Here is a 19,091-nt window from a genome sequence, read left to right on the forward strand (position 1 = left end):
TCGATGACATATATGATAGCACTAAGTATAGATAAGGATCTTAAGTCTGTCGAATACAGCCATAGAAATATTGGCCAAATGGAAGAGACAAAATTTGAATAGAATTGGTTTCATATGAAAGACATGTAGTTGTGGACATGTAGTTCAAATACTCGAAAGTATAAAGTCAATAGTGTGTGCAATCACTTTCATGTATCTTATATGTCTAGCATGACATGAAAACTTGATATGCATCTAAAGTCTATTTAAATGGCTTATATGACTTAACTTATATGACAATCCCTGAAGGATTCAAATTTCTTAAAGCATATACAATTCTTGATTTTGAAGTACCACATCCTAAGTGTAATTTGTGCACATATGTATCTTGCTATAACTATAAGCATGATAATATGATAGCGAGAATCTCTATGGAGATGATGAAATGGCCATTCCACGACATTATATGAAGATATTACAAATCTAACAATAATGATGATTTCAAGGTTCAACATATTCATTCAAGTTAATATGGTTGATTTGTTTATCAAATCTCTACCAACAATCTTTTGAAGATGGTGCACAAGATTGGGATGCGAAGGCTCAAGGATGTGAATTGATGCTCTTATCAGGCGGAGTTAATACGCGTTGTACTCTTTTTTCCTTACAAGATTTTGTCCCACTAGGTTTTTATTGCAAGATTTTTAATGAGCCAACCAAAAGGCGTATTTCTAAATATGTGTACTCTTTTTCCTTCTCTAGAATTCTTTTCCCACTGGGTTTTATTTTAGTTAAGGTTTAAACGAGACACATTATCTGTTGAATGGACATTCAAGGGGAAATGTTATAAATAGAATTGTATTTAAGGTGAATGTCTATATTTTAGAGATATTTTAGGGCTTGTTACTTGGTGGCTAAGTCACTTTTTTCCTATAAATAGAGGGGTCATATTTCATTGTAATTAATCCCAAATCAATAAGAATTTTCTCTCTACTTTTCTCTGCAATACTCTTCTTCTTCTTTTATTGTTTTATAACAGTCATATTATTTTAAATATCTATCAGACAATTTACATTGGATGGGCTGGAGAAGTAAATTTAAGTTTAAATTAAAAAATCTAAAACAATCGTAGAAGAATCTTTGAGATATTAATGGAGTATTCTGCCTCCACTCAATGGACAACTAAAAGAATGGCTGCAGCCAATTATTACATTCTCTTGGGAAACATTGGTTCGATTAATAGACTTTACTTGTGATATGTTATAAATTGAACAGGAATGTCCAATCCAAAAGACTAGTCTATTAGATGAAGGAGCACATTCAACTTTTAAACCCATTGCGAATGCTATTCGCAAAAGCAATGAGGGACTAAAGTGATTCACAACAATCGTTCCCTTCTTGAGGAGCAATGACCTCGGGGATTTTTACATAATAAGCGGTCGAATTCAATATTTACCTTTTTAGTCAGCATATATAGATTATACAATATTTATATACGATTATGATAAAGATAGACACTCCAATCTTATCCAGGACTCCTAGCTTAACTTGTATCTTATAAGATTTTTTCTTATTTCCACAAGAGTCTTATGTACATAGAACTCTGTCTCCTCTCTTCCTTCTCCTCTTGTACTTGTATATAAACTTCTCTATTGTAGTCAATATACACAAGACTTTTACAATTCTTATCAACTCTTATATGGTATCAAAATCCTAAAATAAACTCACACAAGTTGTCCTCTTTTTTTTCCAGAATGGGTGACAAAACACCACAATCTTCATCATCAAACTCTTCCTCACCCATCGTTCCAGTCAACCAGAGCAACATTGTTCAAGCCTCTAAACTCATCTCTTTCAATCCTCTCAGCCAGCTCTCCTTGAAATTTTTAGGGAGTTCGAACTACTCCACTTCGAAATCTCAAGTCACCACACTTCTTTTTGGCTATGATCTTCTTAGATTTGTTGATGGTTCATCCACTCCTACACACACTCATATTCCAGATGAATCTAACAAAGAAGTTTCCAACAACGCCTTTTGCCTTTGGCTAAGGCAAGACAGTCTGGCTCGCAATGCCATCATGGCATCAGTTGATCCCACAATAGCACATCTGATAGCTCACGCATCCACTGCCAACCATGCTTGGAATATACTTCAAACCACCTATGGTAATAAATCTCATTCACTCATATTCATCTTACGTGATACTCCTGCCAACCTAAAAAAGGACTCATGTTCAATTGGTGCATACATGAAAGAAATCAAATTAATTGTTGATGATCTCGCCTCTAGTGGTTCCCCATTGTCGGATGAAGAAATTGTCATCAAAGTTCTAAGTGATCTAGGTTCTGACTACAAGGAACTCTCTGCTGCTATTAGGGCTAGAGATAACCATATTTCCTTTGAAGAACTTTACAATAAACTGCTGACATATGAAATGTTCATAAAACATTCAGAACCAAAGAGTGTCGCACCAATCATCACTGCCCAATTTCACCAAAAGTCCCATAACTCTAATTCCAAGAACAAAAACCCTACTACTTTCAATCGTAGGGACACTTCACAAGCTAACTCCAACCCCAACCATAACAACACCTCTCAATATCCTACATCTTTCAATCATTCTTACACTAATTGCAATAACCAACAACGTATACAATGTCAGTTATGTGATAAATATGGTCATATAGCCAAAGTCTGTCACTCAAGGTTTCATAATACAATTGAAGCTCAAGCCAACTTTACCAATCGTATGCCTTATGCTTCCAGCCCTTCCAACAACTAGATAGTTGATTCTAGAGCTTCTCATCACATTACCAATAATTCTCAATCTCTATGGGCCTCTACTGAATTCCCAAGCATGGATGAAATCATTGTTGGAGATGGTAAAACTATTCCTATAACACACATAGGCCACACTATTCTCTCCTCAACTCCCAATTCCTTTAAACTGTGCAATATTTTGTGCTCTCCTTACATTAAAAAAATATTAATTTCTGTAGCAAAATATTTTTGCCAAAATCTAACCTCTATTGAATATTTTCCTTATTCTTTTCTTGTGAAGTATATGAACACTGGAGCATGTCCTCTGCAAGGTTAGAGTAATGGAGATCTCTACGAATGGCCAACTACATCAAGTTGTTCCTTACCTAGTATCCCAAAAGTTCATATCACCACACAAGTATCACCATCGCTCCATCTTTGGCATGCTTGACTTGGTCACCCACAACCTCGCATCACTAAAGCTTGTGTTTCATCTTTTAAAGCTTCCAGCAGTGAATAATGAGTCTTTCACCTTTTGCAATTCATGTCTATGTAATAAAATTCACCGACTACCCTTTGGTGCAAACACTATTTCTAGTACAAAACCTTTGATGTTGTTGACTCTGATGTTTGGGGTCCCTCTCCTATCTATTCTTTTGATAATTTTCGTTTTTATGTGGTGTTTGTTGATCATTTTACCAAATAAACTTGGTTGTTTCCCATGAAAGCTAAATCGATAGTTAAGGATATATTTCTGAACTCACATGCATGATAACAAATCAGTTATATATGTCAATTAAAACAGACTATACAGATGGAAGAGGCGAATTTGTTGTTCACAAGTCTCTTCTGTTGAATAATGGCATTCAACACCTAATAAGTCCTCCTTACACTCCGCAAATTGTTGGTACAACCGAAAGAAAACATCGACATATTGTTGATACATCTCTAACCTTGCTTCACCATGCATCTGTACCCCTCAAATTTTGGTCCCTTACCTTCCAAACTAGCATTTACCTTATCAATCGTCTACCCACGCCGCTACTCAATCTACAATCACCATTTCAATGTCTTTTTAACTCCTCACCCAACCATCACAAACTTAAAGTCTTTGGGTGCCTTTGCTAGCCGTGGCTAAAACCATACACCTCTTCCAAACTTGATCCAAAATCTAAGCCGTGTGCCTTTATGGGATACTCCACTATCACTAACAGTTATGCTTGCCTTGATCTCTCTTCTTTCAAAGTGTATCTTTCCAAATATGTTTCTTTTGTTGGACATGTCTTTCCCTTCAAATCAAACTTGTTCACTCTTGCACGAGCATCTTCTCCCAATATGGACTCTTAGCACTATCCTTCAGAAAGCCCTCCTTTACATTTCAACTCGAAAGCTGACACTGATACATCTTTCCCACTTCCTACACTTTCACACCTTGAACAACTTGATGCTCAGGTCACTCCAGAGATCACCTCAACTCCTACCATTGCTGGTGACATGCCACCAGAGATATTTGTAAGTTTATCTTCTTCTTCACATGTATCTTCTACACCTAACTCACATACTGTTATGTCTTCTCCATCTCAATCATCATTGTCTCAACCACAGCCTAGGTTGCAATCTTTCAATCATCACATCACTAGAGCACATAACAACATTTTCAAACCTAAGGTCATTGTTGACTACCTTGTTGTATCCTCACCAAAGCAGCTACCTCTTACTCCTACCACATTTTCTCAAGCCAAGAGATACCTTGAGTGGCAGGTTTCTATGCATGATGAATTGACAGCTCTTCTTAAAAATAATACATGGTCTTTGGTTCCTAGCTCATCCTCACATAACATTGTTGGCTGCAAGTGGGTTTATCATGTAAAATATAAACCCGATGGACCAATTGATCGATTCAAAGCTAGTTTAGTAGCCAAGGGTTTTTATCAACATCCTGGGGTCGACTATCATCACACTTTCAGCCTTGTAATAAAACACGCTACTATTAGGCTTATTCTCACTCTAGTAGTGTCGTTCAAGTGGCATTTACATCAACTAGACGTAAACAATGCCTTCTTGCAAGGAACTCTCAATGAGGTTGTCTATATGCGGCAACCACCAGGTTTTGTCATCCTCGACTTTCCACAACATGTCTGCAAGCTGCACAAATCCATTTATGGCCTTCGTCAAGTTCCTAGAGCTTGGTATAATGAGCTCAAAACCTTTCTTCTTTTCTGTGGGTTCCTTAGAGAAAAATCAGACGATTCTCTATTTATAAAATGCTCTCCAAACTCGCTTCTATTTGTCATGATCTATGTTGATGATATTGTGGTCACTGGTTCCAATTCTGCTCAAGTCCAAACCACCATTCAACTCCTAGGTGATAGGTTCTCCATTAAAGACCTTGGTCCCTTGCTCTTTCTTAGAGTCGAAGTTCTACGAAATGCACATAGTTTAATTCTCACTCAAAGTGGCTTTATTGCTGATCACCTAGAAAAGTTTAGCATGCTACACTCCAACAGTGTTGGCATGCCGATGTCAGGTAGTGTAGCACTCTCACTAAATGATAATTCCAAACGTGTTGATGCCAAACTATATAGGCAAGTTGTTGGTTCCCTATAATACCTAACCTTTAATCGACCGGACATCTGCTTTGCACTATACAAACTTGATCAATTTCAGCATGCACCTAGTTGGAAGCACTGGCAGAGTGCCTAACGACTTCTACGCTACCTGAAGGGCACTATCACATATGGTCTCCATTTGCATCCCAGTAGCTCACTCAAACTTCAAGCATACTTGGATGTTGATTGGGGTGGACTTCCTAATACGAGGCATTCAACTTCAGCGCATGTTATCCTTCTTAGAAACAATCACATAAGTTGGTGCTCCAAAAAGCAACGGACAGTTGCTAGATCCTCCACAGAAGCTGAATATAGAGTTGTTGCTGAAGGAGCTTCACATTCCAATATCCAGTCCTCCTATGGTATTTTGTGACAACATTGGTGCTACTTACCTTAGTCGCAACCCAATTTTTCATAGTCGTATGAAACATGTAGCTATCGATTTTCACTTTGTTAGAGATCAAGTGGAACGCAATGAGATCTTTATTAATCACATGCCCACTGGCGATCAACTTGATGATGCCTTAACAAATGCCTTGCCTAAATGATCATTTACATACTTTGTCAACAAGATTGGTCTCAAGGAGATTGAGCCCATCTTGAGGGGCATGATAATCATAGACACTCCAATCCTATCCAAGACTCCTAGTTTAAGTTGTATCTTATTAGTATTTTTTCTTATCTCCACACGAGTCTTATGTACATAGAACCCTGCCTCCTCTCTCCCTTCTCCTAATGTACTTGTATATAAACTTCTCTATTGTAATCAATATACACAAGCCTTTTACAATTCTTATCAACTCTTATAGATTATGCATATATTATACAAGGATTATATGTGTGTGTGTGTGTGTGTATATATATATATATATATATATATATATATATATATATATATATATATATATATATATATATTGGTTATTTTAAGTTTAAACGCATGAGTAGGAGGCTATTTAAGTAAATTCTACTTTTCTCTTATTTTTTGGGTGCGGTTGGTCATGGCTTACACTTCTTCCTGGATCCAGATCATCACTCCTCTCAAATTGATATAGACTGAACATGAGAGTTCAACTCAAAATATTAGCCTATTAAGTGGGGGAGCCCATTTTACCGATAAATTACATGTAACGACCCAATCGGTCGTTCGACTTTTAGAACCCCGTTCCCCTAAATAAAACTCTCCGAATATATTTTTAATGATTTATGACTTGCGGGGATGATTGGTTCGAGATTTGTAAGTGTCTGGGTTGAAATTGGAACACTTGGTTCCTTAAGTTAGCCTTAAAAGGGCAAGTTTGATATCGGTCAACATTTTTGAGAAAACAACCCCAGAATTGGGATTTGAAGGTTCCAACCAGTTCGTATGTTAATAAGTGAACGAGTCATATTATAAGTGATGTAGGGTCTAAAGAGAGCCCTAAGTCTTAATCAAGTTGGTAATTACATGATAGACTAAAGTTTCAAATGAGTACACACAAAAACCTAATTTTGGACGAGCATGCCTATATATATATATATATATAAGAAGTTATATAGTGGACAACCTATCAAATGAAAGATCTTCGAGTCTAGTTTCTAACGCTTTCAACCGTGCATCATTTTGATATTTCTACCAGGACTTATGGACGTATTAGTAAAAGGTGTCCAACAAGGCAAAACTTGTAATACGAGGTACAACCTGCACAGCGCAAGGTACAACTCGTTGAAGCACCTGTGCCTTTATAAGGTAGTCACGGGCAGCAGCCATTTTTGGGGATTTTCTTGAGCTAGGGATTGGTTCTTTCATGGTGGATTCGACCTTAGGGACTACTTAAGAATACAAGGTGAGTTTGTTTTGGATATTTTAAGTTAATAACATCCTATTAACACTAGTATGAACATCCTTCAATCTTTGAAATTCCTAGAAATCTTTCAAGTTGTTCAAGAACACCCAATTTCCCAAATATTGGAATTTCAAGGAAAAGCTTCAAGAAGGTAATACTAATGCTTCAAGCTCATTTCTTATGAGTCGGTGAGAGTAATTCTAATATTTGTTTCAAGTTGTTATAGTTGGATAATTGATTTCATAAACTCTCGTTCATGGCATGAATAATGTTCTTGAGAAAAAGAGGGAAAGATAAATAGTGTTCTTAGAAATGAAATTAAAGAATGCAATGAATCTATGAAATCATTTTCTAGCTTAGTTGGAAGTATTCAACTAAGTAATCATCAAATTGAATGTTTTGGAAATGTTGGTTAAGGAAGACGATGAATAGTAATTTGGCGGTGTTGGAGAATTAATGTAGTATCATTGATGACTTCAAATGGGTATTGAATGATAAGAGTGGAGTTGAATGTGCTAGTAAGTGAACCTATTAGACGATTTGAGCTGGAGGCTTGTAGCCAACTTGAGAGCCATAAATGGATATTGATAAATATTTTTGAGTCATATTTTTATTGTAATTGGGATTGTAATTGTAGATATCAATTTGTTGGTAGCGTATAAGCATTTTACTCAATGTTACGATGTCGGAGGAGGATTAAAAGCTTATGAATGTTAATAAAGCGAAAGCGAGTTTTGGAGCGTTGAGCATCGGTCGAGTTATTTGAAAGGCTTGGGAGCCGACTATGGAACTTCGGAGCGAGGTAAGTCTCTTGTCTAATCTTGTGAGGGGAAAATTATCTCATAAGTGATTAAATTAATAATGGTTGCTAATTGTGGGGGCTACATACACACGAGGTGACGAGATTGCGTACGTAGCTACTATTAATGCTAAAGTCCGGGTAGTTTAGGACACAAAGCATGAATTACTTGTATAAATTATATTCTTTATTTAATTGAATTATTTGATATATAAATTGTGAATTGTTTGGAAATATAATAAAGATGAAAATCTCATATGCCTAATTTTCTGTTTAAATTAATTAACTGTTTAAAGAAATTGTTCATCCTCCCGAATTTATCTTATAATGAATATACTCTCCTTCCGGAGGTACATAAGAAAATGTCCTCCTTTCTTGTGGAGCGGGCCGAACGCCTCGGCAGGATAGATGCATCTATGGATCGTACTGCTCGTCCCTCGGCAGTGTACACGAAACTCTGGTTTGGGCCGTATGACCTCAGCAAAAATCGTGATTAATAATAATAATAATAATAATTACACGATACTTTGATAGTTTATTTCAGCTTGTAAAGCTAATTGAAATTTGGAAATTATTGGAATTTAAAAAATTTATTTATCTCTGTTTGTTAAGGAAACTATTGTTATTCCTGTAAATGAGGCTAATTGATAAATTAGAAATTTATTAGAATTGAAAAAATTTAATTACTTCTGCTAGTTCAATAAAATTAATGTTAACTCTGTGAATCACGTTGATATAATATATTTCTATTTTCATGATTATTTAATATTATTGAACCATAGTGAGTGTCAAAGTCGGTCATCTCGCCTCTACCTCTTCGAGATTAGGCTTGATACTTACTGGGTACACGTTGTTTTCGTACTCATGTTGCACTTGCTGCACATTTTATTGTGCAGGTACATATATGTCTATGCGGCCTTGTGGGCGCAGAGGTGTGGTTAATAATTGTGGGGACATGGGTGAGCTGCATTTTGTATTACGATCCGCAACCAACAGAGTCTCATTCAGAGATATTATATTTTCCTGTCTAATTTGTATTCTGGACAGATGTTGTATTTTATTTTAATTCCCTAGTAAATGCTCATGCACTTGTGACATCGGATTTTGGGAATGGTTGTGAATTGTTTAGAAATTTAGTTGCTAAAAATATTTATCATTTACTTTATGAGTTTTATCTTTATTATTTCATTGAAGAAGCTTTTGATTTCAAAAATATTACAATGGGTAATTAAGCTAAGTATGTATTATTGGCTTGCTTGAGAGCGGTGTCCGGTGCCATCACGACCTTTAATGGATTTTGGGTCGTGACAACATGGTATCAGAGCACTAGGTTCACTTAGGTCTCACGAGTCATGAGCAAGTCTAGTAGAGTCTTGCGGATCGGTACGGAGACGTCTGTGCTTATCTTCGAGAGGCTACAGGGCTGTTAGGAATACTTTCCTTTTTGATTCCTCATCGTGCGATGTGATTCCTTTGAGGCTTATGCCTATATTTCCTTCCTATTCAATCTTATGCGACGTGAAGTGCTTGTTATAAATTGGGGATCGAGGAAATGTTTAATGGTGCTACAGTTGTAGTGCAGGATGCTTCTCCCTGTGTAATTAATTGTGCTATTGTCGTCGCCTTGCGGGAGGCCGCTCTGTCGTTTCAAATTAAGTATCAGTACTACCTAAGGTTTTGAGATTTGGCATTGATTGTTATGACGATTCGTGCATTGTTATCGCACAGTGTTTATGAAATAGTAAAATGCTTGTCTATGTGTCAGGGCAGTAAACAACTTGAAAGAAGGTTTTTCTCATTACATGATTCAGAGGTTCCATATTTTATTTCCAGCAGAGAAAGGGCAACCAGACTATGAATGTTTAGGTTTGGGGTTGATGGAGTAATGAAGCTTGATATTTTCGAGTGTGGTAGAGTTCTCAATTTTGATGTAGTGTCATCGCCTTGTTAAATGCGTTAAGGTTTGTCGATGTTATAGTTTTCTTCAACTCGCCTTCACGGCGGGGTGTTAGGAATTGGTATAGGGGAAGTAGTCATTAGAGATCATGGTGTGAAATGATTCAGGATCGAAATAGCGTTACTAGTATTATTGGCTCGAGAAGGATAATCCTCGGAAAGGTTTAAAGCTGGTAACGACCTATTGGTTCAAGTGCTACAGAGACAGATTTTTAGTTAAGGCAATAACTGGGCATCGAAGGATGAGGAAGGACATGCGAAAGGTGTCTTGTGGTGGTTAGGTTCCGAGAAGGCCAAGTGTAAGAAAACAGAAGTCGATTAGTTGCTTGAAGGAGATGGTTGACCAAAGGGAGAGAGTGGCAAGGTAGCACATGGGTTACGTGGTAGGATGATTACAAGTCTTGAGAAAAGTTTGGAGTGATTTGGGATGTAGAATGGACAATGACTAGGTCTACGGACTTAAGTTGTAATATTAGCTGCTATATTGAGGAACATTAGAAACAACAGGAGGGAGTTGCTGGATATGAAGAAGGATACAACATGACTTTGGATTGGAATGTATTATCGCACCTCTAGTTGACGTCCATGCGGAGTGAAGCTACTGATGTAGCTGGTGAATGAGCTCAGACTCAGGATGATCTACTGATTTCGTAGTAATTGCACCCAGTGCAATGACGTTGGAATATGTCGGCATGTAATTTCCACATATGGGTTATCTCCTGTGAGCAGGTTAGCGGTCGCTTGATGTTGACGAAGCTTTTGCGAAGAATTCTACTGGCTACCTGGTAAGAGATTTAATATGTAAATGTGGCTAGTGGTTCGGAGTGTTTATTAAAGTTTAATTGAAGGATTTCGAGAAATTTGGCGAGTTGCGTGTGCAGAATCATGTCAACGATGAAGAAAGAATCTCGGTGGATTCCAGAATTTATGTAATTGTAATTTCAAGCTAAGTGGGAGAGCCCCATCATCTACAATTGGATTGCATGGTTGTCTATTTGTGAGGTTCCTGGTTATCGGTGTATTGGTGGATCATTGCAACTAAGGGAAGAAAACATCAGTGGTAATTTGAGAAAATGATTTGGGGAATGTGTGCCATATTTGGCCTTATCGACTCATATTCAGGTTTTTGGAAGACTCAGAGTTTATGCTTCGTGTACATGTAATGCACAGGGAAAGTGAGACAGTCGGGTGTTTCCTTAAGAAAGTGTCCATGTGCTAGCAGAGCCTTGGTATTGATCATGTTTGGGAACAAGTCAGAGCAAGTGACTCTCGATAACGGTCTTAGAGGGTTCAAAAATTTAAAGTACGGTGCCTAAGAATCTCGAGTTCGTAGTATGGTTGAGTATCGAGCTTTTGCAGCAGATTATGAAACGGGGCTTGGAGTACTCTGTGTTTTTTTCAGGTTGTGGTGTAGCATTTGAGAAACGAAAGAAAATAACTTCGGATTCATAAAATAAGTATCAAAATGGGTGTACCGGTTGAAGATGTAAAAGTGCGCAAAATGAGGGGTATGAGATGATTCGATGGTTTTGAAACAGCGTGGTTTCATAAAATAAGGTCACTCGGGATGAATGCGGATTTGAGTTCATGATGTAATGAATGGAACTATTATTATTTCTACGGAAAGTTGAGAATACATTGAGAAAAAACGGGTCGGCTAACAATGGTTAAATTGGTATGATGGTGGCAATGTTCAGTTCCTTCAGCACATTGAGTGATTGAGCTATGTATGTGATTTGTGGCAGTACGTGCGAGGCTTGACGGCCGCCGTAATTGATTTTTATTTGGAGGAGTTCAAGTATTATGGCATGTTATGTGTAGATAGATCCCGGGAGAGTTATGGTGGTTTAGACCACTACTTGAGGAGTTTATTTCCTGCGGATATGGGAATTCAGTCACGTATTGCAATGGTTCTCTTGAAATAAGTTAAGTAGAAGTTTTCTATATGATGAAGTATTTACCCTATTAGTGGTTTAGGAGTTATGATGGAATTCTTGTACTCTTGCGCATTTGCGTGATTAAGTGCACTAAGTAGCATGGGATTCGAAAGTTGAGGATTCAAGATTTCGATTTGGTGTTGACAAGGATGTCATGAGCTCGGATGAGCAGGAAAAGGATTTAGATATTTAAAGTAAGATGGTATTGTTTTCGGCATCACCTAAGGTCGATGTCAGGTGTAAGAGACCTTGTGTATTGATTTGTGTATTCTTGATATGCTTTACAGCATTAGAGTAAACGGTAGAATGGATGTGCAGACTTGTTACCTAGTGCGGAAGGTCGTGGGAGCGTGTCTCACGGTATTGTGTAAGAGTGGCATGTAGTCACTTGAATGAGTGAAGATTGAAACCAAGTATGAAGATCGTGGTAATATCGCTGATTCGAGAATTTATGCCTGGAGGGCGCTCGATTCATTTGGTTATGGACTGTGGAAGTTTGTTCCGGTTATGATGGTTGTTCTTGTGCATTATGGGAAAAAGAGTTATTATGGATCCTTGAAAGGTTATTAGCAGAGTACGGTGCGATCAAAATTGGCTTGAGGTCTATAGATGGATTTAAATATGAATATGGGCTCTATATCAGGCCGAATGTGTTCATTTCAGCATAAGCACTCCCTATGGAAGAATATTCGGATGTTGGATGTCGTTTTGTCGTCGATTATTTCATGCAATGCTATATTGTGCCGTGTGAGTAGTGAAACGACTTGATAAATTTCTTATGTGTTGAGGTTTCACAGAGCGATGGTGTTATGTGAGCAGGATGGCTCTCGAGATTCAGATCATATATCACACCTTAGTTATGCTTGAGTTTTGTAGTGTAAGGCGATGTCGGTCCTTCCAGGGATGGTATTATGCACTTAGCATGCTTGTGTCCGATATTGGGATATTTTGTAGTAATGAGCATTCTAGCTCGGTAAGTATTTCCTTATAGATTATTCATGTGCGGATCGGGTGGCACGCCGCCACGGGTATGTTGTTTGGATCGGGTTGCACGCCACAATAGTGTGATGTTGAGTACAGTCCCCTATATTCTATTTTGTGTGTTTTGTGTCCCATTTTCTGAGGAAGTTTCATGACACCTTTTCAGTTGTCTAATTAGTCACGTGGGCTGAGTAATCCTTTCCAGAGTTCGTTTTTCTTATGTATCACAATCGAGTCCGTAGCTTATTAGCTCATTGTGGCGTCATATGAGGCTTTTTGTCATGTCTGAGGTGGCTTATTGCCTGAGTAGCTCATGCTGGGGGAGACGAAAATTTTGGATCTGGGATCAAGGCGATCGGATTATGTGAAGTATAATAAAGAGCAAATACCATTATTTGGTTATAATGGGGTGATGATTCTAGTCAGTAGGAGAGACTCAATAATTTGTTGACTCGGCAGTTGGTTATGAAGTTTTACACATTTCTTCTATCATAGAAACATTTCAAGAGTTGGAACATGACTTATATGTATCATGAGGTGTGTTGTGAACATCAGATTCGTGGAATTTTGGCTATTGTTATCGGAGGATTTTATTATGGTCATGTGAATGATGCGGTGCATGGTCTAAATTCAATAAAGGTATGCAATCCTATTTTGATGCATTGTGAAGTGATTGATAAGATGTTCATAGATTGGAAACAAGCATGGTGGAAAATTATGGATGTTAGAATTGGGCTCTAAGGCTTAATTGCCTAAATAAAGGGGAGAATCTTCAGATTTTGCTCGAGCTAATGTGCTCAATTGGTTGTGGTAGCACGGGTAGGTGCTCGAAGTGTTAAACAGAGATTTTGGACAACTCCGAAACAGTCTTTAGCACGTTCGAGAACCAACGTATATTTAAGTGGGAGAGAATGTAACGACCCAACCAGTCGTTTCGACTTTTAGAACCCCATTCCTCTAAATAAAACTCCCCGAATGTGTTTTTAATAATTTATGACTTGCGGGGATGGTTGGTTCGGGATTTGGAAGTGTTTGGGTTGAAATCGGAACACTTGGTTCCTTAAGTTAGCCTTAAAAGGGCAAGTTGACTTCGGTCAACATTTTGAGAAAACGACCCCGGAATCGGGATTTGAAGGTTCCAGCCGGTTTGTATGTTAATAAGTGAACGAGTCATATTATAAGTGATGTAGGGTCTAAGGAGAGCCCTAAGTCTTAATCAAGTTGGAAATTACATGATAGACTAAAGTTCCAAATGAGTACACACAAAAACCTAACTTTGGACGAGCATGCCTATATATAAATATATAAGGAGTTATATAGTGGACAACCTATCAAATGAAAGATCTTCGAGTCTAGTTTCTAATGCTCTCAACCGTTCGTCATTTTGATATTTCTACAAGGACTTATGGACGTATAAGTAAAAGGTGTCCAGCAGGGCAAAACTTGTAATACGAGGTACAACCTTCACAGCGCAAGGTACAACTCTCTGAAGCACCTGTGCCTTTATAAGGCAGTCACGGGAAACAACCATTTTTGGGGATTTTCTTGAGCTTGGGATTGGTTCTTTCATGGTGGATTCGACCTTGGGGACTACTTAAGAATTCAAGATGAGTTTGTTTTGGATATTTTAAGTTAATAACATCCTATTAACACTAGTATTAATATCCTTCAATCTTTAAAATCCCTAAATATCTTTCAAGTTGTTCAAGAACACCAAATTTCCCAAACATTGTAATTTCAAGGAAAAACTTCAAGAAGGTAATACTAATGCTTCAAGCTCATTTCTTATGAGTCGGTGAGAGTAATTCTAATATTTGTTTCAAGTTGTTATGGTTGGATAATTGATTTTAAAAACTCTAGTTCATGGCATGAATAGTGTTCTTGAGAAAATGAGGGAAAAATAATTAGTGTTCTCAGAAATAAAATTAAAGGATGCAATGAATCTATGGAATCATTTTCTAGCTTAGTTGGAAATATTCAACTAAGTAATCACCAAATTGAATATTTTGGAAATGTTGGTTAAGGAAGACGATGAATAGTAATTTGACGGTGTTGTAAAATTAATGTAGTATCATTGATGACTTCAAATGGGTATTGAATGATAAGAGTGGAGTTGAATGTGCTAGTAAGTAAACCTATTAGACGATTTGAGCTGGAGGCTTGTAGCCAACTTGAGAGCCATAAATGGATATTGATAAATATGTTTGAGTCATATTTTGATTGTAATTGGGATTGTAATTGTAGATATCAATTTGTTGGTGGCATATGAGCATTTTACTCAATGTTACGATGTCGGAAGAGGATTAAAAGCTTGTGAATGTTAATAAAGCGAAAGCGAGTTTTGGAGCGTTGGGCATCGGTAGAGTTATTTGAAAGGCTTGGGAGCCGGTTATGGAACTTCGGAGCGAGGTAAGTCTCTTGTCTAATCTTATAAGGGAAAAATTACCCCATAGGTGATTAAATTAATAATGGTTGCTAATTGTGGGGGTTACGTATGCACGAGGTCACGAGAGTCCGTACGTAGCTACTATTAATGCTAAAGTCCGGGTAGTTTAGGACACAAAGCATGAATTACTTGTGTAAATTGTATTCTTTATTTAATTAAATTATTTGATATATAAATTGTGAATTGTTAGTAAATATAATAAAGATGAAAATCTCATATGCTTAATTTTCTGTTTAAATTAACTAACTATTTAAAGAAATTGTTTATCCTCCCGAATTTATCTTATAATGAATATACTCTCCTTCCGGAGGTACATAAGAAAATGTCCTCCTTTTTTGTGGAGCGGGCCGAACGCCTCGACAGGATAGATGCATCTATGGATCGTGCCGCACGTCCCTCGGCAGTGTACATGAAACTCTGGATCGGGCCGTACGACCTCGGCAGAAATCGTGCTTAATAATAATAATAATAATTACACGATACTTTGATAATCAGCTTGTGAAGCTAATTAAAATTTGGAAATTATTGGAATTTAAAGAATTTATTTATCTCTGTTTGTTAAGAAAATTATTGTTATTCCTGTAAATGAGGTTAATTGATAAATTAAAAATTTATTGGAATGGAAGAAATTTAATTACTTCTGCTGGTTCAATATAATTAATGTCAACTCTGTGAATCACGTTGATATAATATATTTCTATTTTCATGATTATTTAATATTATTGACCCATAGTGTGTGTCAAAGTTGGTCATCTCGCCTCTACCTCTTCGAGATTAGGCTTGATACTTACTGGGTACACGCTGTTTTCGTACTCATGCTGCACTTGCTGCATATTTTATTGTGCAGGTACATATATGTCTATGCGGCCTTGTGGGTGCAGAGGTGTGGTTAATAATTATGGGGACATAGGTGAGCTGCATTTTGTATTACGATCCGTAGCCAATAGAGTCTCATTCAGAGATATTATATTTTTCTGTCTAATTTGTATTCTGGACAGATGCTGTATTTTATTTTAATTCCCTAGTAAATGCTCATGCACTTGTGATACCGGGTTTTGGGAATGGTTGTGAATTGTTTAGAAATTTAGTTGCTAAAAATATTTATCATTTACTCTCTGAGTTTTATCTTTATTATTTTATTGAAGAAGTTTTTGATTTCAAAAAATATTACAATGGGTAATTATGCTAAGTATGTATTGTTGGCTTGCCTGACAGCGATGTCCGACGCCATCACGACCTTTAATAGATTTTGGATCGTGACATTACATATACTATTTGCAATCAAGGGGGGACTTAATTAATTGGTTTAAGTTCGCCTTCACTTGAGGACCAATGATTTCACCACTTCTTGATCCAGGCTGCCACTCCTTGCAGCCCTCATACCTAATTAGTCATGGCTAGCATTTCATTTTCATTTTCAAAATCAGTGGTGTAGCCGTATAAAGCGAACGCTGGTCATTTGAACATCTTTCATCGAAAAATAACATTGAATATGTAAAAAACTTTTAATGTATATATAGGTCGAAACACACTTTTTGTACATACGTACATACATATACATATACTTTAAACCCTAGAACCTTGAACACGCTTGCGAAAATTTCTAGTTTCGCCATTGTTAATCTAAATTATGGATGTTTAACTATTTTTAGTCTGAAAATTGCTATTAAGATAGCTACATACATACATATATATATACATACATATATATATATATATATATATATATATATATATATATATATATATATATATAGAAACTCGAACTATATTATTGTAGCAATAATGCCTATAGGGCAAGTACATGGGAGATCTCACTCCAAGGCATTTGGATCTTTTGATACTATGCATGCATGATCAGATCTCAAATACTAGCCTCCTTCCTAGGCTGCTCCTACATATGAATATGTCAACAAAAATATCAAGGTATTCAAATTTCTATATTCTTTAGAAATCTACACAAACACCTACGTTGCTCGAATTCTTCAAAAATATTGTCGGGTGCATATCGAATCTCCAAAACTAATATACTCTTTTAGGATTTAACACGGGTACGATAATATTTTTGAAGAGTCCGAGCCGTATTGACAAATACAATGTGCCATCTCTTAGGTTGCACTTGATGAATAAGAAGGCAAAGAAAGAGAGAGCATTGTGTTTATTGTTGAATCTGATTCCTTCTTACTATGCTGAATCTGCTCCTTATTATTGTCTACTGTGCTCAGTCCTAGTTGCAAATCAGCCAACCAATCTGTTTCGCTTAACCTCTTGTCTCTTTTCATCTGCACGTCAAAATTAATATAAGAAGTAAAGCAACAATTAAAACAAGTGGAAAATCTTCCATTTGACAAGTGAGTTATTGCTTAGCAACAACAAAACAAATTTCATACTTAGCACATTAACCTTTGATTTCATAAACTAATACTCAAGTTAAACTAATTGAATGCTCTAATTATAAGTGTTTAACTTCTATACACTAACAGTATAAAAATTTCTCTTTATACTAACACTTGTATTATGGTAGGGTCAATATTTTAAAAGGTGGGGGCGTGAGGTGGGACATTTTAACTCTGACAAAGCGAGGCGTAAATCCTGAGTACGCCCTATGGATCTTTAAATTTTACTAATTTCAAGAATTTTAAGATAGTATAAAATAAAAAATAATTATAAAATTTACATCAAAGTCACAAAATTATAACAAATAATCTATTTAAAATATTTATAAATTATAACTCAACTATGAATAATATGAAAATCATGACATATATCATAATATGCAAATTAGATGCAACGCCGTTAGAAGTCAAACATCAAAAGTAATGTATTCGATACAAAATCTTATACCTATCTCTTAAGGAGTAATGAATCTTGAAAGAATTTCGATATTATAAATTGATATTTTTTTAAATATTCCTTTTATTTAATATGCTTTCTATTTAAAAGAGAATTTATATAAAAACATAATTCACAATTTAAATATGATTCTCTAGCATCATTTATTTTTAAGTTTCAACAAGTTAATAAAGTGACACATAAGTCACCATACAATATACCAAGATAACAAATTATTTGTAAATAGTTAATAGTTAATATTGAGCTATTAATTTAATAAGTATTGTATCTCGTAAACATGAAAACAATAATATTTATGAAAATAATTATAAAATAATTATGGACTATTATATCATAAAGACATAACAAAAGTTAATAAATAGATATTTTTAAATGAAAGATTTATTTAATATTTACTATCATAGCAGTCTTAGTGGATAACGTGCAATAATATTTATTTTAATTATGATATTAAATATTCTCAACTTAATGGTTTAAGATTAAGAAAAAAGTAATTTTGAATAGTTAACGATTTATTAAGAAAATTTGTGGATTTATAAGGTTAGTTACACATAATTGCATAAAATTCTATTAGGCGAGCCCAGTACGCTGGGTGTTGGGCATGTCCGGGGCGTAAGCCCCGACGACTGAGGCGTAAATCTCACGGAACTAAGCCCCACCCATAATCCCAGGGGCGTTTTACGAGTTCTCCGCCCTGGTGCGAGTCCCAATTCTTCCTTTTAAAACAGATGGTAGGGTGTCTACATCACACTCTTAAGGTGCGGCAGTTCCCCGGGCCCTACGTGAATGCGGCATACATTATGCACCGGGCTGCCCTACATACTATGAGTAATTTAACATGTTATACCTGAATTTATGTATTATTTTTCCAGGTAACTTGTTCTACTTATTACTGCTAGTTACTTGTTTTATCTTTCAAGTGGCCTACTAGTATAAAAACTCGG

The 19,091-nt window shown here is 36.3% G+C and overlaps 1 protein-coding gene across 1 annotated transcript; it reads left to right on the plus strand.

Moving 5' to 3' along the window:
- Positions 1-1,733: 1,733 nt before the first annotated feature.
- Positions 1,734-5,347, plus strand: LOC142179058 (uncharacterized). Its single transcript, XM_075248862.1, has 3 exons — positions 1,734-2,672; positions 2,763-2,862; positions 4,101-5,347. Exons 1-3 carry the CDS (start codon positions 1,734-1,736, stop codon positions 5,345-5,347), a joined length of 2,286 nt encoding a protein of 761 aa, XP_075104963.1.
- The last annotated feature ends 13,744 nt before the right edge of the window (positions 5,348-19,091 follow it).

This window comes from Nicotiana tabacum, unplaced genomic scaffold (genome assembly GCF_000715075.1).
Source record: "Nicotiana tabacum cultivar K326 unplaced genomic scaffold, ASM71507v2 Un00271, whole genome shotgun sequence".
In the NCBI taxonomy this organism is placed as follows: Eukaryota; Viridiplantae; Streptophyta; class Magnoliopsida; order Solanales; family Solanaceae; genus Nicotiana; species Nicotiana tabacum.

What these genes read in the sequence shown, in the direction of transcription:
- LOC142179058 (XM_075248862.1), top strand. Translation starts at nt 1,734, where the DNA reads ATGGGTGACAAAACACCACAATCTTCATCATCAAACTCTTCCTCACCC. An exon ending in AATATGGTCATATAGCCAAA is followed by an intron (nt 2,673 to 2,762) that starts GTCTGTCACTCA and finishes TCCAACAACTAG; the next exon opens with ATAGTTGATTCTAGAGCTTC. An exon ending in TGAAATCATTGTTGGAGATG is followed by an intron (nt 2,863 to 4,100) that starts GTAAAACTATTC and finishes ACTATCCTTCAG; the next exon opens with AAAGCCCTCCTTTACATTTC.